The sequence below is a fragment of the Nuphar pumila genome, chromosome 8 (assembly GCF_984573655.1).
Source record: "Nuphar pumila chromosome 8, dmNupPumi1.hap1.1, whole genome shotgun sequence".
Classification (NCBI taxonomy): domain Eukaryota; kingdom Viridiplantae; phylum Streptophyta; class Magnoliopsida; order Nymphaeales; family Nymphaeaceae; genus Nuphar; species Nuphar pumila.
The window spans coordinates 4,616,259-4,641,718 of NC_143256.1; the positions used below are offsets into that span (position 1 = coordinate 4,616,259).

The 25,460-nt window shown below is 36.3% G+C and overlaps 1 protein-coding gene across 2 annotated transcripts in view; it reads left to right on the plus strand.

Moving 5' to 3' along the window:
• The window catches only part of LOC149829474 (uncharacterized), a 67,049-nt gene that overhangs the window by 24,564 nt on the left and 17,025 nt on the right, over positions 1 to 25,460 (plus strand). Inside the window, exons 7-12 of one of the 2 annotated variants that reach the window (XM_090015960.1) lie at positions 1,516 to 1,605; positions 1,753 to 1,827; positions 1,914 to 1,946; positions 14,835 to 14,915; positions 15,324 to 15,380; positions 15,508 to 15,623. In XM_090015960.1, coding sequence (XP_089872086.1) covers positions 1,516 to 1,605; positions 1,753 to 1,827; positions 1,914 to 1,946; positions 14,835 to 14,915; positions 15,324 to 15,380; positions 15,508 to 15,623 — 452 coding nt within the window. The remainder of the gene's footprint in view (positions 1 to 1,515; positions 1,606 to 1,752; positions 1,828 to 1,913; positions 1,947 to 14,834; positions 14,916 to 15,323; positions 15,381 to 15,507; positions 15,624 to 25,460) is intronic. The other variant, XM_090015961.1, reaches the window with a different exon arrangement.

Sequence of the window (25,460 nt, forward strand, 5' to 3'; positions counted from 1 at the left end):
AACACTTCTTGATGTCAATGCTATTGATAAGTCATCCAATGATCTTGGAGTGACCCATCCTCTACTCTTTTCATTTTTTCTCATATTCGGAGACAACTTTATACATCTCTTCTCCTTGGAGTGCTACTTGCCATTTTCAAGTTGGTAAGCATGAACTTTGGTTTTCTTTCGGTGCCATCAACCAAACCCCATAGACCCTTTTCTCATATTTTATGTTCAACTATGGATGCTCAGGTCACATAGTTGGTATCGTTGAGTCTCATGGGAATGGAGATAACAACTCTTTCATCTTCTATTTTTACAAATAAAGAGTATAGAGAGGGAGAGAAAAAAAAAATAGAAAGAGAGGAGGTAGAATGATAGTATAATACTCTTTGGACACCACGAACTCACAATCACACGATCCACGCTCTTACATCCGCACGAATAAGTTCTTCAACCGATGGCTTTGATACCGTGTAATGAAATGGGAAATAGAATGCACCTCGTATGGGATTACAACACTATATTAAATAGCACCAAGACCACTTAGTGGTCACACAAGGGCCAAATAGCACATATAAAAATATAGGAATTTGTATTACAAAATGTTTGAGAAAGCATTAGATTTACAAGAGGGGGAATACCCCCATTTATACACAAGGGGCCATAGAGCCATTGAGATCCTCCCAAACAGCTAGAAATAAAGCCGTTGAGGAGGTCCCAACGACTCTATGGACTCTTTACATTAATGCCCTTAAAGAAAAACAAAATCCCAAGTTTGTACAAAAAGATAAAAAAAACTGTTGTGCCCCAACCTATTACATGACTTGTGAAAGGATGAAAATATCCCTAATGGGTATTTGTCTGTTAAAATGAATAAAGCATATATAATATATATATACATTATATATATATACATACACACACACACACACACACATATATATATATATATACCATATATATGTACAAATATATATATGCATATCTTAACAGAGGTGTAGTGGCTGTTTATTGACACAATGAGACGTAGGGATATTCTGAATATATGTGATGGAAAAAGTATTTATGAGGAAAGAAACAGGAAAAACTCAAAACATGCTAATGGGTGAGACATAATAGGTTTATGCATGAGATGCATGCTATCACCTGTCTAACAAGTTTGAATCACTTTATGTAGGGGTTTGGTTATTCTTTTCTTTAGCATATTTGCATTCGTATCTTTTTTCAAGTTTATAAAAAAACTGTGATTTATTTCTTTTTCTTTTTTCGGTTTATAATAAGTTTTGTTGCAAGCTTAGTTGGCTTTTTTCCTTAATTTAAATTATTTTATGTTTTCCTCCCTCTTTTCTTATTGATGTATAACTATACGAATCTTACAAACCTTACTGTTTTTGTTTTCCCTAATCCTCCCAAAGTTTTGGTCATAGTTTAGGCTTTCAAGTTATACTTCATCAAAATAGTACCTCATCTCCTTGTGTTTATGCAGTTAGTACATGTTTGTAGTCTGACATTTCCATTTTGTGTGGTAAGGCCACGAAGAGGCATTTGACACAAAGGATTGAGAACTTGAATGGTAAATTGGATGAGCAAAAAGAACTAACAAAATTAATGAAGAATGAGGTATGCGTTACTGGTTGGCATTTTCCTTTCTAGTTTACTAACCAATGCAGTGCAGCTGTGGTTTTATTTTGCTTTTGTGTGTTCTTGTCTCTATTTCTTTTGCTTTTTTTCTTCTAAAAGCTGTTACCCATGTAAATTGACCATCAGGTTACTGAGGTTCGAGCAGATATTTCTCAAATAGGTATCGACTTAGAGGTTCTACAGAAGATGGTTTGTGGTTTGGTGAGTTGATTTCATAAATTGACCTCATGTTGGTTTTCTTTGGTCCAACATTCCAGTTCTGACATGTCCCAAATCTTTTCTTGCAGGATGGGAAGATTGGTGCATTGGAAGATAAACAGGTGATGTACTTGGTTTTGTTTTTATGAATTGATGGCTGCATATTTGATTTTTGAAGTCAGCATTTTTTGGCATTGGATTCATTAAGGTTATAGTTGGGAAAATATTATAAGAACCGTATACCTTAGTTTATATGTAGGTGATGTTTTATTGGGTATATTATATTTGATAATTTATAAGATCACTAATTCGGTCAGAGTTACAGATCAGCATTTTAATGGAAATTTGTAGGTATGATGTCATTGTAGTTAATATTAGATGTGGTTCATTTGGGACTCGAGAAACTCAAATTCTTATACCTGATTTATAAATATTAATAGATGAGATAAACAAAGTGTTATTTGCATGTAGACCGCCTTGCTTGATGTTTTAATTGCTAAACTTATGTATTCTATGTTGTACCATTTTCAAGAATAGCAAGGGAATACCTTGGGAAATTTTCAGTAGCTATTTTTCTTGAAAATATCTTGAGTAACTCAACAAATTTTAGGAAAAAAAACAAGGATTTTTTTTTTAGTTTTAGGATAATAGTGTTATAATATTTGTGACTCAGGTGCCTACAGAAAATGTTCAGTGAATCTGAGTGCATAAGAGCGGTTTATGAGTTCAAATGTAAATAAAAGAGAAAAAGAGCTTAGGATGATTTCTAGGAAATTTCAGTTGCAGCTAATATCACTCTTTTTTTGCAATTGACCTGGGCTGTCACGGGCTTAGAAGCAACGACCCCCGCAACGATGCCTCGGTCAATTAGAAACACTAAAAGTAAGTCTTTTAAGCGCACAATCAAACTCTCAAGAGTCTCAACACACGCGCATGAGAGGAAGCAAAAGTACGTAAATGCACAAACACATAGAGAGCAAAGAGGCAATGATGCATAAACTTTCTTTATAGCAAGCGAAAGCAAAATATATAGAGAAAGAGAGAGATAGATAGAGAGGGGGAGAGGGGCCCGTTATTGAACTACATGGGAGTGCTTAGGCCAAAGGCCATTTATATGGCACTGGAGAGTGCCAAAGAGGAATACATATCAAAAAGTGAAAAAACATGGCGGTTCGGAAGACTCTCCCCTGCCTAAGTGGGCGCCGTCCTCGATGCCAATCGTTCATAGTAGTCCTCTACAAGTTGATGCTGAAGCATGTGGGTAGCTTTCTCCCAGGTGAGTTTACTTTCTGGTAGACCTTTCCACTGCACCAGCTACTTCTTGACTTCGTCAATGTAGTTTTTGGAGTGGTTGAGGATGACTTCTGGTTGATAGCGTGCGATGCGGGATGGGAGCACGTTGAGACATGCTCTGTTGAGAATCTTCTTCATCTTCATGGAATGACTTCAGGTTGCACACATGGAAGACTGGATGCACTTAAAAATTTGATGGTAAGTCCAGTCTATACGCCAAGTTTCCAACGCACTTGGTGATGGTGAAGGGGCCATCGTATTTGCGAATGAGGCCTCGGTGGTGGCCCCGAAAGATGGTTGTGCGTGTAATGAAATATGCGGAAAAGAAATATATGTCCTACAATGGACGTTCACAGATAGAAAGCAAAGAACAAGTCCAAAAGAGGACATACACAAAAGCCAACAATGACTTGAAAGCATAAAATCTTATAAAGGCACAAGAAGGCTTCAAGAAGCCACACATTACAAAGGGGGAGACCCCACTTATTTATAGGCAAGAGAGGAGTGAGAGAGAGTTAGAGAAGGAAGAGAGAAAGGCACCATTGGGAGTCCCAACAAGGTGTCGTTGGGCTCTCAACGGTCACAATTGTGACTGTTGGGGGCCCAACAACTCTTTGTTGGGGCCCCCAATGAGTGTGCATTTAATGCACAAAAAATAAAAAGGAAAATAGGAAATAAGAAAAAAAGGAAAAACGTAAAAAAAAGACTACAATGCCCCTATTGGGCGAATTTACAGAAATACCCCTTATCGGGTATGGATGAATATACCTATATATATAAATATATTGATTACATGTATTTTAACACCCTCCCTCATGCTTTATGGGGATACAACCGAAAGCTTGTTGAGAAGAAACATAAAACGAGGAGCAGCAAGGGCTTTAGTGAAAAAGTCCGCCAACTGGTACTCGGAACGTAAGGCAGTGCTATGGTTCCTTTTAGGTATTCATCTCGAACATAGTGGCAGTCCATCTCTATGTGTTTAGTACGCTCATGGAAGGTGTGATTGCTTGCAATATAAATGGCGCTCTTGTTATCACAACTCATCTTTGAAGGAGTAGAGATGATTATGCCCATATCACTGAGGAGACTTCTAAGCCACACAAGCTCCATGGCTGTAGTGGCCATTGCACGATACTCCGCTCCTGTTGAGGACAATGACACTTTGTGCTGCTTCTTGCATCTCCAAGAAATCATAGTCACCTAAGAAAACACAAAAACTAGTAGTTGAGACTCTATAATTGGGATTTCCTCCCCAATCAGCATCAGTATAAACAATTAAATCAAGAGATGATGAAGAGGAAAGAAAAACTCCCTTAGTTATGGTGTTTTTAATGTATCTGACAATTCTTAAGATTGCACTCATGTGCACAGTTGTAGGTGCATGTTGAAACTGACTGATGGAGTGAACTGCATGAGCTATGTCTGGCCGAGTGATGGATAAGTATGTCAGAGACCCAACAAGTTGGCGGTAGGGAGTAGGATTCTCGAGAAGTGTTCCATCTTCCAACCTTAACTTTGTATTGATAACCTCAGGGGTTTTTGTCTTCTTATCATCCGAAATTCCAGACTTGGAACAAATGTCAGAGAATGTACCATCAGAGAGAGTATGCTACTTCAATACCTAAAAAATATCTTAAGAAACCAAGGTCAGACATGTCAAAATTTTCTTTTAAACCTTTCTTAATATCACGGATTCCTTGCTCATCACTTCTAGTGATGATCATATCATCAACATACAGTAGTAAAATAACTACTGAAGACCCTGCACTTTTCACAAATAACGCAGTGTCAGTATAACATGAACGAAAATTTAAGCTTGTCATTACATTGCTAAATCTGTCATGCCAAGCCTTTGGAGCTTGCTTTAATCCATGCAGTGCCTTTTTAAGTTTGAGAATTTTATTTTCACCAATACATACTCTTGGTGGAGGATCCATATAGACCTCTTCATTTAACTCACCATTAAGAAATGCGTTCTTAACATCTAATTGATAGATAGGCCAATTTTTAACAGATGCAACCGCAATAAGAGTCCTAACACTAGTCATTCTAGCTACGGGAGCGAAGGTTTCTTCATAGTCTATACCGTATTCTTGAGCATATCCTTTGGCTACCAACCTAGCTTTATAACGTTCTAATGACCCATCACTTTTAGTTTTAATTTTGAAGACCCATCTACATCCAATAGATTTCTTTCCAGTGGGTAATGAGGTTATTTTCCAAGTTTTAGCCTTTTCAAGGGCACTAAGTTTCAGTTTCATGGCTTCAACCCACTGAGGAATGTTTTTTGCTTCATTATAGTGTGACGGTTCATGATAAGAGTGTAATGCAATTAGACATGCCCTATACTTACGTGTTAGAGACTCATAGGAAACAAACCTATTAGGAGGATTGGAGATTCGGCCGGATCTCCTTAAAGAGGTTTCTTCTATGTTGGAACCTTGAAAATATTTTTCTAGAGCACTTATGGAAACTTGTTGACCATGCCTAACATAGGTTTGAATTGATCTATTTTCAAAATCATTACTTTGATTTTCAATATTATTAAGAGGAATATCCTCTAAATCATTAGAAACTTCCTCTTCGTGAGGAGTCATATCTTCTTGAGAGAGGATCAAATAAGAAAGCATATTCGCTTTCATCAATATCTTTATTTTTCTCAAAGCCGTTTTCATTTTCTAAAAATGTAACATCTTTAGATACATATAGTTTGTTGCTTTTAAGGTCGAAGCATCTAAAACCTTTTTTATTTTCTCTGTATCCTAAGAACACACATTCAATAGCTTTAGGAGATAACTTATCTCTTTTATGTGTAAGGACAAAACATTTACACCTAAAAATTCTTAATCTATTAAAATCGGGTGTTCTTTCAAATAATTTTTCATATGGAGATATATTTTGTAGGGATGAGGATATCATTCTATTTATCAAATAGGTTGAAGTTAAGGCGGCTTCGGCCCAATAGCACTTTGGAATTTCTTTGGAAATGAGAAGAGTCCTAGTGGTTTCCAAAATGCGTCTATGCTTTCTTTCGGCTAGACTGCTTTGTTAAAGAGTCCTAGGACATGACTTTTGATGACAAATGCCATTTGTTTCCAAGTATTCTTGAAATTCATTTGATAGATATTCTCCACCAGAATCGGATCGAAGAGTGAAGATATTACTTGAAAATTGATTTTTGACAATCATATGAAATTTTTTGAAGAAATTAAAGACTTCGGATTTTAGATTGAGAAAATAGATCCACACATATCGAGTGTAGTCATCAATGAAAGTAACATAATAGGACTATCCTCCTTTTGATATGACCGGAGAACGACCCCAAACATCCGAATGGTATTTGGAAAAGGAGTGGATTTCATTTTTCCAAAAATACAATTCTTGCAAACAAAATGTTTCTCATTACAAAATTTCTTTCCAAAAGGAAAGTACATTTTTGAGAAACTTAGATGTCCAAGTCTTTGATGCCAAGTTTCAATATTTTTATCTTGGACATGACTACAAAATGAGTTAGTGAGAAGTTTCAAGTTGTTCATGTAGTAGAGATCTCCCCTCCTATGGCCTTGCCCAATCCGCTTCCCGGACTGGAGATCCTATATAGAGCAATCCTTAGTTGAGAAGGACATTTCACATCCATGATCACATATTTGAGAGACACACAAAAGGTTTAAATTAAGTTGAGGTACCACCCTTATGTTTGGCACAAAGAAATCTTTTGAAAAATCTAAAGTTCCAAAACTTTTAACTTGTAAAGATGTACCATCGGCGGTGGAAACAAAAGAATTTTTTGAGTTACATAAATTGGATAGTCCATTTTCAAGAGGGGTCATATGAAAGGATGCTCCAGAATCAAGAATCCAAGAAGACATACCTGGAGGAGAAGAAGAGGCTATGGCGGCTCCCGAAGTTGATGGCGATTTGAGTAGAATTTGAAGTGCTTCGGATAGTTGAGCAAGGGAAAATGACTCCTTCCCTTTCATTGGCTCCTCCTTCTTTTGGGTGGTTTCTTCAATAGAGGCAACCTTACCTTTTGGAGGTTCATTTATCTTAGGGCAATTAGGTTTTATATGACCCGGTTCTTGGCAATGATGGCAAATGACTTTTCTATAATTGCCATTATAGTTATTTTGTCTCCCAAAGTGTGGAGGCTTATAAGCTTTCACATGATTGCCGGGTTTAGACACGGCTAGAACTTCATCTCCTCCCTTAATCATGCCAAGACGAGTTTCTTCTTGGCATATTTCGGCTATGGCATCTTCCAATGGAAGAGGTTTAGATCTATGAAGAAGTGAGGATCTAACTTGTTCATATTCGAGCCTAAGCCCATGTAAAAATTAAAAAAAATGTTCTTTTTCCATTTGTTCTGTTCTCAGTTCCACATCTTCACTAGACACCCATTTTGGTTCTAGTAGGGATAGCTCATCCCATAAAGGTCCAAGAGTGCTATAGTAATCTCTTACACTCATTTCACCTTGCTTAATGGTACGAATTTTTTCTTGGAGAAAGAATTGACAAGCAAGGTCCTTTTGAGTATACATTCCTTTCATAAAGAACTATGCTTCATTTGCTAGGCGGAATTTAGCAATGTTGGCGCAAATTTTGAGCTCTACGTTGTTCATGAACCATGCAAGAATTTTTGCATGCTTTCTTTCCCAATCTTCAACCTTAGATTGGTGATCTTCAATAGCCTTCATGCGAGCATTTCCTTCTAGAGCTTTTTTTTTATCACCATCCATCTTTGTAAGTTGAAGTTGAGGTTCCCTAATGGTGCCCATAACATATCCCCAATGCTTTTTACCCTTGAGGTTGTTCTCCATGGCGGCGGCCCACATCATGTAGTTGGTACCATTAAGCTTGAAGGAGAGATCAATCTTTTGTTCTCCTTCCATCATAGACTCAAGAATGGAGGACAAACCAAAAGAGAGATAAAAAAAAAGGAGTATAACTAGTCAACTAGCTATAAGAATCAAGAGCATAACCTTGCTCTGATACCATGTAATGAAATATGCGGAAAAAAAATATATGTCTTACAATGAACGTTCACACATAGAAAGCAAAGAACAAGTCCAAAAGAGGACATACACAAAAGCCAACAATGGCTTGAAAGCATAAAATCTTATAAAGGCACAAGAAGGCTTCAAGAAGCCACACATTACAAAGGGGGAGACCCCACTTATTTATATGCAAGAGAGGAGTGAGAGAGAGGCACCATTGGGAGTCCCAAGAAGGTGTCGTTGGGTTCCCAATGGTCACAATTGTGACCGTTGGGGGCCCAACGACTCTTTGTTGGGCCCCCCAATGAGTGTGCATTTAATGCACAAAAAATAAAAAGGAAAATAAGAAATAAGAAAAATAGGAAAAATAAAAGGAAAAGGAAAAATGTAAAAAAGACTACTATGCCCCTATTGGGCGAATTTATAGAAATACCCCTTATCGGGTATGGATGAATATACCTATATATATATATTTATATATAAATATATGGATTACATGTATTTTAACAGTGCGATCGGGGAAGAGCTTCACCTACACCTTATCTCCAACACGAGTTCTGGCTGGCCGACGTTTCTCGTCCGCCCATTTCTTCATGTGCTTGGTCGCCTTGTTCAGATACGCCTTGACCAATTCTGTTTGATCTTACCAGTTTTTGACAAACTAGCATAAGGCGCTTTGCCACGTCCTCGCACAGCAAGGGAGTGCAGAGTCTGGGACTGTTGTCCTATTGTAACTTAAAATGGACTATTGCCGGATGACTCGCTCTTCTAGAGGTTGTAGCAGAATTGGGTGGCATCAAGTAAATCAACCCAATCTCTTTGGTTGGCACTAACAAAGTGCCGAAGATATTCCTCCAGCAAGTCATTGATCCTCTCTGTTTACCTATCGGTTTGAAGATGAAAAATTGTGTTGAAATGCAAGTTCGTCCCCATCAAGTGAAATACTTCTCACCAAAATTTACTCATAAAATGGGCATCTCAGTCACTGACGATGTTCTCGGGTATTCTCCAATACTTGATCACATTCCGCATGTACAACTTTGTGATATCTAAGCAGGTGGTAGGGGCAGGCACGAAGATAGCATGCTTCAAAAACCTATCCACGACCACATAAATTCAACTACAGCCTTGAGCTTTTGGTAGGCTGACGATGAAGTCCATGGAGATGCATTCCCATCTCGGTTCCCTATGTAGGAGGATAGAGCCCAGGCTCGGTCCTGTATCATTGGGGGCCATGCCCGGCTCGGCCTGACCACTAAGTCCACCCTGTTCGCAAGAGTGGTAGCAACAACTGTTGTTGTTGCATGCTTGGCTTTGCCAATCTAAGCTCTGCTGGAACCAAGTTTAGCTCGGTCCATGTTTTTATAACTAAGCTGGGCTTGGCTTACCTGCTCGGTTAGTAAGCCGAGCCCAGCTCGGTCATGTCTTTCACTCTTGACCTAAGCCCGACTCGATCAAGAGGCAACATCAGGCTGCCTCTTTCTTAGCTCAGCGAAGCTGAGTTACCATTTTTGGTACCGAGCCTGGCTAGGTCTAACCTAGTCAACACGGTCCCTTGCCGAACCAAACCGACTTTTTATGCTTCGTTCCGCTCGGCTCGGCTTGCTAGCGAAGTCGGCTCTACTTCTTGTACCAAGCTCGGCTCGAACTGGGTTCAGGTTCGACCCCTGCAATGCAATCGTCCCCTCGTCCGCTAATATGAGATTTTCATATCATTCTTTATGCAACATGATAAAATCTTTTTTAGCGCTCCACATCGACACAACGAATGAGATATGCTTACTGAGGCACGAGCCTTTGAGAACCTACACTGAGAATCGTTAGAGATTTAGACCATCTCTGAAGTAAGGGAAAGTTGCATACGATGACGACGACGAAACCTTTCTGATATTTTACGTCAAATATATATGTATGCTTTTAACTTAATGATGCAATTTTGTGTATTCTTGTCCCATTTAAATTATGTTATTTACTTTGTCAGCCTCATTATAAGAGGATGCTTATACGTATGAGTGGATGGCTATAAGATATGCTTTATACTTAGGTTCAAATGATTCATATGACACAAATCTATTGGGTGCTGTAGAGATCCTCATGGATCTTCTAATACTATATTGGTCTATGTCTTGATTTTGAGAGTACTTTTTTAAAGCATATGGAGGCTGATCATTGGTACGATGAGTATAGACTTGTATTTCATTTAGGGGTGGCAATCGGGTCGGGTCGGCGTACCTCAACACGAACCTGACCCGTTTATTAAACGGGTCGGCTGTGGCTAACACGAACCCGACCCATTTATTAAATGGGTAACCCGACACGACACGGTTAACCCGATTAATAAACAGGTCGAGTCGACACGACCCGATTACACGACACGGTGACCTGTTTATTAAATGGGTCGACCCGATAACATATACACGATAACCGACCCGAGTAACCCAAATAACCTATGTAACCTGAATAACACAATTAGAATTTAGAAACACAAAAAAAAATACATATTATACTTTTTTGCTTGATCAAGGCAGAGGGGCACTCGACGGTGGAGGAGGAAGGTTGGCAGACGGTGAAGGTGGCGAGTCGTAAAGCTAAAATGAACCAAAATCGCTGCCGCCCTACCCAAGGTAACAAGTTCCCTGTCTTTAGGCTCGGTAGAGCAGCTCGTTGAAGCCTTTGGCCAGGCTGGAGGGGGAGAACCAACAAGGAACCCACAGGTGTAGACTTGTAGTGTAGGAGCCCGTTGAGGCTTCTGGCCGGACTCGAGCAGATCGACGACCCCTGGCCACCATGAACGATGTGAAGGAGGAAGACCCAGGGGGGGCCAAGGTGTTGGTAAAAACGATAGCGGTTTTGGAAGCCATGGAAGGAGGACCCTCTGGCGGGTGAGGAGACTGAGGGAGGCCTAGCGTCTTTGATGAAGGGTAGCGCCAGACCTAAGGTGGTCATACTGATGGAGGAGGGTGGTGAAACCAGAGTTGTTTCCCTGATAGACGAGGCAACAGAGACGAAGTATCCGGCGTCACCGATGGAAGGTCAAGGGGAGCTAGGCATCTGGAAGGCCATCATGTGTTGTCAGGTGGGAGGCCATCATGTGTTGTCATGTGGCAGCAGAAAGCAGCAGCAGGCTGGAAAAGAAGTTTTGGAGGGTCCCGGGCAATATGAAAAGGTCAGGGAAAAACGTGCTCACTGAGATGACTAATAAGGCTCCCCTTCGACTTCAACCCTCTGATGGGTCGGGACCTAGTTTCTTGGTAACCAGAGGTTAGGGAACTAATGACTTGAACATAGTAAAGCCCGACTGTTGTTAAGTCCCAACGAGTTGGGTAACAAGGAGGAAAAGGGGTCAGGTTCGGGTAAACAGGTTGGCGGGCGGGTCGGGTTCGGGTAAACGGGTTGACCCGCCCGCCTAACCCGTTTATTAAATGGGTCATCCGGGTTGGCGGGTTGGCATACCCCTAACACGAACCCAACCCGTTTAATAAACGGGTTAGGCGGGTCGACCCGTTTATTAAGCAGGTTAGTTTAAGCCAAACCCGAACCCGCCTAAGAGGCGGGTTGGCGGGTTGGCGGGTCGGGTCAGGTTTTGCCACCCCTAATTTCATTGTGTGGTTCAACTATATCATTTTGAATATCATTGTCTTTCTCATGTGCATCATGAGTGTCATCATTGTCACTCTCATGCACATCATGAATATCAACATCATTATTTTCATGCATATCACTATCAAGAATTCAAGATCATCATTAACATTATCATGCTTATTAACTAGATAAAAAAGAAATGAGTACTCATAATATTTCTTAGACTCAATCTTATCAAATCCATTTTATTTTTCAAGAATAGTTACATTTCTTGAAACATAAATTTTGTCCTTCTCAATGTCATAACATCTATCTTTTTTTACTTTCGGCATAACCCAAAAATATACAAGGAATAGATTTTGCAGAAAGTTTATCATTTTGTTAGTAAGAACAAAGCATTTACAAAAAAAATTTCTTAACCTTTTGTAATCGGGAGGAATTTTAGACCATCTTTTCTATAGGAGAAATATTTTCAAGAATGGTTGATGGCATTCTATTAATCAAATAAACCTCGGTAAGAGCGGCTTCGGCCTAAAAAGATTTTGGAATATTTTTTTATATGAGAAGAGTCTTAGTGGTTTCAATAACATGCCGATGTTTTCTTTCTGTTAATCCATTTTGTTGTGGAGTATTTGGGCAAGATCTTTAATGAACAATTTCATGATGATCAAGATAGTTTTCTAAATCATTTGATAAAAATTCTCCTCCATAGTCTGATCTAAAAATCTTAATGTTTGCTTTAAAATGATCTTTAACATAATTGTGATTTTTTTTTAAACAATCAAACACTTCTCTAAGAAAATATATCTATGTATGTCTTTTATAATCATCCACAAATATAACATAACATAATTCAATTTTGATACTACTCGAATATTTGGTAGTGGTACATAGAATTTTTGAATATTTTTGGAAGAATCTTTTAATGTTTCAAAACTTTTGATTTTTAAAGAAGTCATAGCAGCGGTTGAAACATAATAATCATTGGGGTTAATATGACATTTGGACTCATTATGAGTCATATGAAAAGATGCACCAGAATCAAGAATTCAAGAAGTCTTACCAGGGTCTACGCACGTAGATACAACCGCACTGGAGAGGGAAGAAGCTTGGCTCTTGAATAGTGGTTATAGTGCCTCTATTAGTTGACCAAAAGACATTGATCCAATACTTTTGGAGCTTTCATGTACACCATTTTTCTCGAATGATGACCCCACATAAGCTACTTTCTTTTCTTCTCTTCTCCTTTTTGGGCAAAAAAGTTTGATGTGACTCAGCTCATTGCAAAAGTGACATAAAATCTTCTTTTATTCATAATCATTGGAGTTTCTTCTAAAATATGGAGGCTTGTAGGTCCTTGTATGATTTCCGGGTCTTGACATAGCAAGAATGAAATATTCATCTTTGGAGGACGTGGGTTTCTTTAACTTATTTTCTTTTATAGTTAATTCTTCTAGAGTTTTGATAATGGAAGAAACACCTCCTCTATGAAGGAGGGCAGACTTAGTTTTCTCAAATTCGGGTCCAAGTCTGTTAACAAATTTATAAAAATGCTTCATTTTTATTTGTTTTTCACGAAGGTCTATGTTCATAAGACAATGCCATTTAGGCTCTAAGAGGGCTAACTCATCCCAAAGGAGATATAGAGCATTATAATATTCTCTTATGTTCATGTTTCCTTGGGTCATGATTCTAAATTTATTTTGAAGATTACATACATGACCAATATCTTTTAAGGTGTACATATCTTGGAGATATTTCCAAGCATCACTAGCAAAATCAAATTTTGTTAAGCTAGAACACTTCTTTATATCTACACTATTAATGCGCCATCCCATAATCTTGGAATGACCCATCTTCCATTCCTTCAATCTTTTCTCATAATCGGCAACAACTTTGGTCATGTCATCTCCTTGAAACATCACTTTTTTCTATTGTCATTTCTTTGTGAGCACAAGTTTTGGCTCCTTCTCTGTGTCATCCATCAAACCCCATAGACCCTTGCCTCAAGATTGATATTTCATGATTGACGCCCACATCACATAACTGGTAACATTGAGTTTCACGAGAATGGTGACAATGGTCTCTCAGTCCTCCTCCATAGTAATGAATGAAGGAGAGAGAGAGAGAGGAGATAACAAAAGCAAAGTTCTTTTGGACACCACATGCCCACGATCACACGATCCACTAGCAACATGTCCATAAGATTCAATATTGCAAAGCTCTGATACCATGTAATGAAATGAAAAAGAGCTCTCACACCTCACACAAGAGGCAAAACACAACCCAAAAATGGGTTCAGTCACAAGGGGCCAAGAGAACACTTAAAAATAAAAAATATATTATGAGAGGAATGCACAAAGAATGCATGACCTCAAAAGCGACAAGATATCCCTATTTATACACATCCAAGAGGGCATTATAGGCCCATTAGTGCCGTTGGGGAGTCCCATCGACTCTATGGTCACAAAGGCCATAATGACATTGTTAAAAATAAAAATAAATAAAATAGAAAAGCCTGTTCTATCCCTAATGGACAGACCCTATTAATTTAGTATATTTACCAAAATACCCCTAGAGCGTATTTCCTATTACAATGAAGAAAAGTATATATATATATATATATATATATATATATATATATATATATATATATATATATATATATATATATATATATATATACATGTTACATGAACATATTCTAACACGTGCATGTAACTATTATTTGTTTATGGGTAAGAGCAGGACTTGACTATGTCTATAGCTCAAAACTGTTATGGGAAGCATCAGATGTTTGATGGAAGGAGAACACAGGATTGTTAATCATTTGATGCTCTATGTCCAATTGCTGGTTAGGTCTTAAGATTGTCATAGATTGTGTTTGTTATGTCCATGCCCTAATCAGATCTAACTGAGCCAAACTGATGTGTGTATCTTTATAGCCATCTATACAGTGCTCTACAGCTTTCTCTTCGTATAAACTTTTTCTATGATAGTATGACCATTCAGAATAATTACCACTGATTAATTTTCTTATAGTTGATCACATTAAAGTTCAAAGTGCAACTAGCAGATTTTTTTATTATTTTGTTTCCTACCTGTCAATATGCTCGACTGATGGAAAATGGTGTTTAGGATTTTGCAAATGCTGGAGTGTGGTACTTGTGCCAATTTGTTGGAGGTGCAAAAGATGGAAAACTGACAGAATTTCTACAAGTAAGATATATAATCAGGGCTTATTGTACATTACTTGGTTGTTTTTCATATTGTTTGCTGCATGCAATTTAGCTATAATGCATCAGTAGCTAGTCATCCTTTTTTTTCAAAACTATTCGTGCTTGGAACATGTTCATGTTGCTTGGTCCTTGTTACCTTTTGGGAGAGTGAGAACAGAACCCTTGATGTTTTTTTTTCCTGAGTACCTGTTAGAGCAATGTCATTTGAGTACCACACCTGAACCCTTGATTAGAATTCATGGACTAGACAGATGGTCTAGAAAGAGCATAGTTTGATTGTACAAGTTGAATGGGCATGAGGAAGATCTTCCTTTTAATGTGCAAATTGATATCTCTCTCTCTCTCTCTCTCTCTCTCTCTCTCTGAGTTGTCTTTTGCCAATGTGCAGGGGCTGCCCAAAACTCCTAGGCGCTTGATGGGGTTTACAGACAGCCCAAGTGCCAAGGTTTGTTTTGCATCCATTTCCCAATCTATGCATTTTGTAACCCATGTTCCTTGTGGTTGGTGCAATTGTTAAAGTACTTGAAGATATTTGTGGCTGATTTTTGTCATTTTACATAAAAAAACTTCAGGGCCTTCAATACATAGCTGATGCCATAAAGTCAGGGACAGTCGAGAAGTCTAAAACAAATGCAATTCTCCAAAACGACATTGATGGATTGGAGAAGAATGTGAGAAGCTTGAGAAGGTTTCAGACTGAACTTCTATTTTCTCATTCTCGTCTTTGTTGTTTAGCCAAAAAATTGTATATCAAAAAATAAAATTACCCAACAATATGCGTCTATTTTAGGATGACTAAGGCTCTAGGTTGGGCATCAAGTATCCAGGTAACTCCAGTCACAGAGCTGGTTGAATCGTGAATCCAACTGCACATAGTTGCAGTCTGATCCATCTGCTATGACGTTGCAGCCACGGATTGTTTCAAGTTGCACCTTATTGATGTTAAGACTTAAGAGCAATGTTGTCAAAAGCGGTATTTGAATCAAAACAGTTTTCAAAAAGATTTAGAAAATCAGCCTGAACTTGATTAAATTGAATTGTTTTGAATCAGTCTATTTTAAATTTTAGTTTTTACATAATTCAAAAAATCATAAAAAATGGGAAAATGGAAGAGTGCAACTGGAGTGTTGTGCGATCGTAGAATGTCATTGCGGTTGAAGGGAAAGTTTTATAGGACGACTATTAGGCCTGCTTTAATATATGGTACGGAATGTTGGGCTGCCAAGAGACATCATATTCAAAAAATGAATGTAGCTGCGTATGCTGAGATGGATGTGTGAAAATACAATAAAAGATAAGATTCGGAACGAGGAGATACGTAAAAAGGTAGGCGTTGCACCCATTGAAAATAAGATGAGAGAGAATCGTTTACGGTGGTTTGGACATATTCGACGAAGGCCTAATGATGCTCCAGTTAGAAGGATGGAGAAATGGGAAAATATATTAGTTAAAAGAGGTCGGGGTAGGCCTAGGAAGACATGGATGGAGGTGATAGGAAAGGATATGAATGCTTTGAACCTCACGGAGGACATGGCATTGGATAAAAATGAATGGAGGAGAAGGATTCATGTGGAAGACCCAGAATGATTTTCTTTGTTGGTTCATATCGCCGACCCCAATTGTTTTGGGATGAAGGCGTAGTTGTTGTTGTTTGTTGTTGTTATAAAAAATGGGAAAATAGGAAAATTAAGAAATTTTATTTAAAAAAAGAAAACGGAAAATAACCTAATTGTACGGCTAATTTGACACGTTTTTTAAAATGCCCTATAATTTTTTATATTCTTCCCATGTCCAAAATCACAAATATCTGGATTTAAAAAGACCTTTTTACCCATCACACATATGAACTTCCTATATATGCGAACTTTCTCTCAAATATGTGACTGTTTTTTGTAGAACATCTCATATTTGTATCTCTTTGATCCAACATCGAAAACTTGTGTTTTTAGAGTCATTGAAAAGCTGAGACACATGACTATAACTTTCATGTTTTGAGTTAGAACCGAAAACCTCTCTAGGGTATTAGCGTGAGGTCCAGATTCATGCATGAGGGTCCAGATCACCCACCTTGCATCTTGTGTTCACGTCTAATGTGATTGTAGTGTTTCCTTAAATGTCCCTCATTAATCTCTTTTGTATTTTATGTAAATGAGGGTATTTTAGTCATGATGTATCTTAATTGTAAAGTTAATATATAGTTACAACAGAAACACAATTTTCTCATATTGGGAATCATGTGTGTTCAGCCCAAAACCCTATTGCGCTCTTTTCTCTCTACATGGAATTCAAAAACCCTAAATCTAACATGGTATTAGAGCCATGATCCGGAGCACGGCTAGAAAATCTTGTTGAACTTTAAGATCCGATCTTTTCTTCCTCCAGGTAATAGGTTGATTCTTCTAATCCTCTTTTTCTTCTCGCTTTCTTTATTCTTCTTCAAATTTACGCCCTCCTTTTCTTGCTATTTTTTTTTCAAATTTGTGTTTCTTCTTGTTTCCTCTTCCTTCCTCAAATCTGATTTCTTTCCTCTTATTATTTTTTCTCAAATCAAATTTGCATTTGGGCGAATCTCTATTTCTTGAAATCTTGGGTTGAAGTTTTTTAAATAGATTCTCGGTGAATCGTGCTTGGGCCACGATTTTGATCTTTCTTTCTATTTTATTCTGTCTTTGTTAGATCTGATTCATCAAGCCTAAGAATCAGATTGACGTCATCCTAGATCTCATGTTTTCGGTTTATGATAATCAGGAAAAATCAAGTTCAAAGTTGATCTCGGTATATTGGGTTGCTAAAATTTTATTTATGGCAAATATTTTTGATTGTTAATCTCATGTTTTATTCTGCAAAAAAAAATGCTTGACAGATTATTGCCTCTTGTTGCCGATTTTCTGCAACCCCTTTTGTCGAGTGATATTGCCTCTTATTGCTTATTGGTTGTCCTGATTTAATCTTCCTACATCGTTTCTTACTTCATCCCTCATGGATTCAAGTTCTTCACGATACATCTCTACTAGTTTCCTTAGTCAATTGATTTCTGAAAAATTAAATAATTTCAAATATCTTACCTGGAAAGGACAGATTGTTCCTTTTATTAGGGGCTAGGATCTTGCTGGTCACCTAGATGGATTAGTAGTTGCTCCACCTAAGTTTCTTATGCAGAAAGATAAAGATGACAAAGGGGTTGTCACCGCAACGAGGACCGATCGTAATTCGAATTTCATAAATTGGATGAAGAAGGATCAAGCTTTAGTTGCCTATATTACTTCCACTTTATCACAGGAGGTATTGGTGAAAATACCAAATGATTGCATTGCCATGGTGTTGTGGAATGCATTGTAGCTGACTTACTCCCAAATTTCGGAGACCAATATTATGTATCTGAAAAGAGAGTTTTAGATGTTGAAAAATGAAGCATCCATGTCTATTATGGAGTATTTCAATAAAATCAAGTCCATCACAGTTCAATTAGCATTAATTGGGTACCAAATATTTGAGAAAGATAAGATTCAGCAAGCTCTAATTGGTTTGGGACCTGAGTTTCATGTGTTGTCCATTACTCTGCAATATGCCTGGACCGTTTCTAATTTTGATGATCTAAAGGCCAAACTTCTTAGCTATAAGATGTCACTAAAGGAGATGTCAAATACAGAGAAGGTTGAAGCAGATTCACTGCTAAGTTGTACATGTATATATATTGTCATACGTATATATTTTTTCATATTATATATATATATATATATATTGTCATACATATATATTTTTTAATATTATACATATATATTCATATATATATGCTATTTATATTGATGTAATAGGTAACACCCTCTAGGGGTATTTTCATCGTTTTGTAATAGATATTGTCCACTAGGGACAATTTTGCTTTTTTATTTTTCTTATTTTATTTTTATTTTTCCCTTTATTGCATTGTAGGGGCTTTATGGTCATTGGGACCATAGAGTCGTTGGGAGCCCCATCGGTCACATTTATGACTGTGACCGTTGGGAGCTCCCAATGGCTTTATGCCTTGTGTCCTTTTGTATATAATGATACTACATGTGCCCATTTTTCTCAATGTTTCTCTTAAGCATAAAGATGAATATTTTTATATTTTATGTTTTTCTATTTAGTTCCTTAATGTCTTATATGCACTTAGTGCTTGTGTTGTTGCCCCTTGTTGGCTATTGTTTTATCCTATAGTGGCCTTATTCTTGTAAGCCCTTAGTGGCATTGGTATGTACTTATGCACTTTTGTCATCATGATCTTGTAAAGCTCTTAGTGGCATTGTTTTTGTATTTTCCACTATTACATTGCATGGTATCAGAGCCAAAAATTTCTTATTGATATTTTGTCTCTTTTGGGTCTTGGGATTGTAAGGACCCCAATTGACCCTTGAATTTTTTTAAAACATTTGCGAAAACCTCCCAAGGATTCTGAGCATATCACAGATTTAATATAACCAAACCACAAACCATTCCATGCATGAAATCACTTAAAAATAATAAATCAAACTTCATTAATTAAATCAATAAGTCGAATGTCAAAATATAGAAATAGACTCTAAAAAATCTTGCTCCCTAGTCAGTGTTAGAAAGTGACTTGAAATACATTGGGTTCAATAATGAATCCATACTTATGCACGTGAAGTGCAAATATACCCATTAAAGGGAAACAACATAAGCACATAATGTGCTAACACATAAAACCCATAAAAAGGGAAAAATATGACATAAAGTCATAAGTTGCATATCATTGAAGAATAATGGAGAAGGGGTAAAAACCCCATTACAATGGAGCATAAGCTCCCTCTAGGATACCAAAATACAAAGGGGAGAGCCCCTATTTATAAGCATAAGAAGGAGCCACAAAGGGGGCTCCCAAGAGAGTCGTTGGGAGCCTCCAACGGTCACATATGACCGTTGGAGGCTCCCCAACGACTCTTTGGGGAGCCTCCCTATGTGGCGCAAAAGCCAAAAAATAAAAAAAGGAAAAAGAAGAAAAATAAAGAAGAAAAAAAAATAAAAATAAAAATTACAAGCATTATTCCAAAATGGAATATGCGTAAAATAGGAATTTACAGAAATACCCTTTTCGGTGAAATAAAGTATATATATTTATATTCATATATATATATAGATATATATATACATATATATATATATATCTATATATATATGAATATAAATATATACGAGATTACAAATGTCGATAATACACATATTTTAACATCCCCCCTCAAACTTTGCGGGGAAAAACCCGAAAGTTTGGAAAAACATTTCTTCAAAACAGAGGGAAGTCTTGAAACAAAATCCAATTCTTCAAAAAATCTTTAAGGAAAAAGCTCCATCTTCATGACAGTTGAGCTAGGTCTTCAAATCCAATTCACCATCGATCGAATCCATGATGTACCTAATGTTCCACATCTTAGCGATCCTGTAGAAAAACAACAAAGAAACAAGTAAAACATATCTTTGCACTTTTACTCAAATGGAACATTTCTAACTAGCATAATTATGGATGACACATGTTAGAAGTTATGCAAATTATGCAGAAATGACACCAAAGTTTCAAAATCATACATCATGTTAAAACAAAATGAGCGGAAGCAAATTATGCATAAATAAATTGCAAGAATGCATAATGCATTCATAAGGTCCAACGTTGGACAAATATAACCCCATAATGGGGAATAACAAAATGGTCCACTAAGGGACACCACAATAAGCCTACGAAGAGGCATGATATACATAAACATTATTGAATGAGGGCCCAAAAAGGCCATAAAGAGCATATGCATATACTTATCATGAAATGAATTAATACTCAAAGAACTCATTAATGAACATGCTTCAAACATGTAATGAAGTGCCAAACAAGAGAAACAAAGTCTCCAAGCATACTTTAGGCAAAATAAACTCAAGAGTTCACAAGGTTTTAAAATCATTTATGAAAGACATACTTAATACACATTTTGCATATAAGGGTGGCAAAAACCATAAGCACTTAATATATAGATTAAATTCTAAGAAATCAACTTGATATGCATATCAAAAATATGATTTGCTTGAAAAACACAAGTCATGAATGAAATTTTGCAAATTTCAACAATAGTTTATCCATTACAAACATCTTCCTCATTAGTCCTCCAAAACCCATAAATCAAGTGTATAAGCTACTAGATCAAGAATATAAAGTCATTAAAGGCCAAAGACACACACAAAGGTGTGTAAAAGAACCTCTTGTCTACATATAATAATACTTGAAATAAGTGCATCTACGGCAAGAACAAGAGAATACATGCCAACATGGACTAAAAAGTATCTCTTGTCTACGTAAAAAATACACTTAAAACCAAGTATGTTCAGCTACTAGAACAAGAGTAATAAGCCAACCATGGGCTAAAACATAATACATCTTTTGTCTACATATGATAGCACTTGAAATGAGTGAAATAAGTCAACCATGGGCATACATCTTAAGCGACTAGAACAAGGACACAAACGCCAACATAGGCTAAAAATCACACACCATGGTGTGAATCAACGTGTCTTGTCTACATATAAAAACACTCAAGACAAGTGTGTTCAGCTACTAGACCAAGAGAGCAAAAGCCAACAAAGGGCTAAAAACACACGAAGGTGTAATAAAATTCTTGTCTACATATGATGACACTTAGATAATGGGCATAAAAGGAAAAGACTTTTGAGGCAATAAACTTGTAATGAAAATAAACCTTGAATAAAACAATACTCCTTTTAAAATGAATTCTCATAACAATAACATGCATGTAAAAAATATCTTCAACAAGATACTATAATCGATAAAATAAAATTCTTGAGAACAAATGTGTGAACATACACACACCAAGAACACTTAGAATACTTGTGCAAAATCACAAGAACACAAAATCATAAATGTGCAAATGCACTCATAAGATTCATAAACAAGAAAAGGTTGGGCAATAATCCCAAAACCCTTGATTTAATATACCTTAAATCTTTTAAGGTTTTAAAACACCATATGTCCATCACATTTACATAGAAGCATCCATAATATCAATGGCCACAAGAGAAAAAATGAGTGACACACTCATAATTAGAGATCATACAACAAATCATTTTAGAGTCCCAAGGTGCCCATAACTCACTTCAACAACCATCTATAATATGGAAGGTGGACAAACTAAAATGATATAACACGAGGTGCCCATAACTCACCTCAACAAACATCTCTAATATAATAATAAGGCCAAATAGAAGATGCATTAAATAACATGTGATGGACAAATATAAATGCCACAAAAAGGCAATAAACACTTAAGGAATAAAGAAAAGAAGACCGATTAAAAAATTGAATCAAAAGGTCCAATAATCAATAATGTGCTTTATAACAACAATTTTGCATAAACACAAATTATGCTTAATCTTCAAACAAGTCATTTATACCAAAAAGGACTTATTAAGCAATAAACACAACAACATAAAGAATTCATCAAGACAATCAAGCTTTAATCAAAGAAATCATAAGAACCGTAATGGTTCACAAAGAAGGCTTTAACACAATACTCAAGGAATGAATATTTAAAACACTTGAAAATTTATAAATTTGGGATTAAATCCCATACAACAATTTTAAAAAACCTTTGATTGTGATGAGATATGCGGAAACATTCAAAGTGCTAAAAGCACTTACAATGATTTAAAAAGGACTCAATATCTAAATTCATTATATTTTTCACAAAAATAAATATGCATAAAGGCTCCATAATGTAAACATGTCTACGAAGAGACAATACACATGTGAGCACAAAAGGCTTTATGAAAGATGTGCACGAAGGCACTCATACAATACTTGAACAAATACACACCAAGGTGTAAACAAACATGCACTAAGGCATGTATTTCATAAAAAAGAGGGAATGCATACAAGCGCAAATATTTGAGAAACAAATGTGTACAAAACACAAAAATACACAAAAGTGAGCAAGTATGCACTTTATAAAAAGAGCAATGCTTGAAATTCTCAAAATTTAACAATTGCAATTGAGGACAAAGAAAACCATATTATTGTCAATGTAGGCATTTTTTTTTAAAAGATATTATTAAGAGGTTTCGAAACCTTATGAAAAATACAAACCAACAAGTTTATAAAGATGAAAAATGAAATCATTTATACCAAAAGGATGCAAAAGATGAACTATGCACTCTATGTAGTGTGAGAAATTACTTTTAAAAATTCTTTCCTAATGGTTTATCATAAACAAATTTTCAAAAAAAGAAACATTGAAAAACTTTTAGGAGTTCTTATAAGTTATCATTAACAAGAATTACTTTAGGATTCAACAAAGATTTTTAGATGTGAGAGATTTTCATATAAGGATTATATCAAATTTTTCAAAAAATGCACTAAAATTTATAATCAAAAGAGGAACTCAAATCAAATATGGGTTCATATGAGAGTTAAGAAATTTTAAGCAAAGATCATTACTTTAGCAAGAAATCATATATATAATTTTAAAAATTAACTTATAGGTCAATCATGAGATAGTTATGTAAGAATTTTAAATCTCACATAATTGAAGGTAATTTTAAAAAAACATAAATTGCTATTATATGCGATGAGTAGTTCGATAAACACAAATTATATATTTGAACAACAAACGAGTTCACCAAATTTGAGGGAGATAATTTTAAAATATACGAGCACACGAAATGTGAAAAAACATAATTCAACTATCATAACCATTAAACGAACAAACTATATGCAAGAAACATATTTTCAAATGCATAATATTTTAAGAAAAGGGATATATACCGAATAACTTCAAAGCAAAAAGGAAGAGCAATGAATACTTCACCATTTCTTGAGCGACACGCTTTCCGTTGCACCAAAGGACAACCCCATCGTGACCTTGCTTTGATACCATGTTAGAAAGTGACTTGAAATACATTGGGTTCAATAATGAACCCATACTTATGCACGTGAAGTGCAAATATACCCATTAAAGGGAAACAACATAAGCACATAATGTGCTAACACATAAAACCCATAAAAAGGGAAAAATATGACATAAAGTCATAAGTTGCATATCATTGAAGAATAATGGAGAAGGGGTAAAAACCCCATTACAATGGAGCATAAGCTCCCTCTAGGATACCAAAATACAAAGGGGAGAGCCCCTATTTATAAGCATAAGAAGGAGCCACAAAGGGGGCTCCCAAGAGAGTCGTTGGGAGCCCCCAACTGTCACATATGTGACCGTTGGAGGCTCCCCAACGACTCTTTGGGGAGCCTCCCTATGTGGCGCAAAAGCCAAAAAATAAAAAAGGGAAAAAGAAGAAAAATAAAGAAGAAAAATAAAAATAAAAATAAAAATTACAAGCATTATTCCAAAATGGAATATGCGTAAAACAGGAATTTACAGAAATACCCTTTTAGGTGAAATAAAGTATATATATTTATATTCATATATATATATATCTATATATATCTATATATATATGAATATAAATATATACGAGATTACAAATGTCGATAATACACATATTTTAACAGTCAGAACCCAAACACCAAGTCACAAGTCTCTTGTCCTCCAGCCAACCAGTCCTACAAGTCACTAAGCATATGTGCCTGTAAAACAATTTTAGAAAACGGGTAAGAACCGAAGTCCTCGTACAAATTCCTCTAAAAATCCAACTACAAAGGAAATAACATAAATTAACTCATGCATAAATTTTAGAGGAAAATCATAAGCAATAACTTACTACAATTAACTTACCATTCAAGCATTCAACAAATATCATGTCAAATCAAATATTCAAAAATACATGAAACTAATGTTGAACAGTAAAATGTGCATGATTCAATGCACATGCATGAATAACTTATTAAGTTATTTATCAGAGTTGATTTTGCATGCATGTCCCTATTAAATGCACACAAATTTATTATTTTATTTTTTTTAAACCCGCAGATACTCAAAATAGGCACAATTCTCGATGTTCAAGTTAGGTTCTCAGCCATAGCTTAACACAATTTGTATTTTATTTACTGGGTTCCACATTTGTTTCTCGACCGATATCAGGAATCCTTACCTTCCATCGGAACACTAGGAATCCACACATAATGTCGAGACATCAATAGAAATCTACAACCATTGACACCACTTTCTTGGTATACCAATAACTACAGTTGAGTCAACACCACCACCTCCATGCAAAGTGGTTGAAAGCTCCCTAAAACCATGGTCGGGAACATGAACCACACATCGATTTCTGAGGTACAATTGCACACGGAGTTTTAGTATCTTCAAGGTCTCCCATGACCGCCATCCAAGATTCCCACACTGTGAAAGTTTAATTACACTATTTTGGTCTCTTTTCCCATTTTTAATCAATTTGAAGTTCTTTACATAAGAACTGTTTTGCAAATCAACATACAATAACCATTTTTGAGCCCTGACCCTCACAATTTAACAATGTAATTAATTTTTTAAAAACCAACAATTTATATAAGTCATTTTGCAAT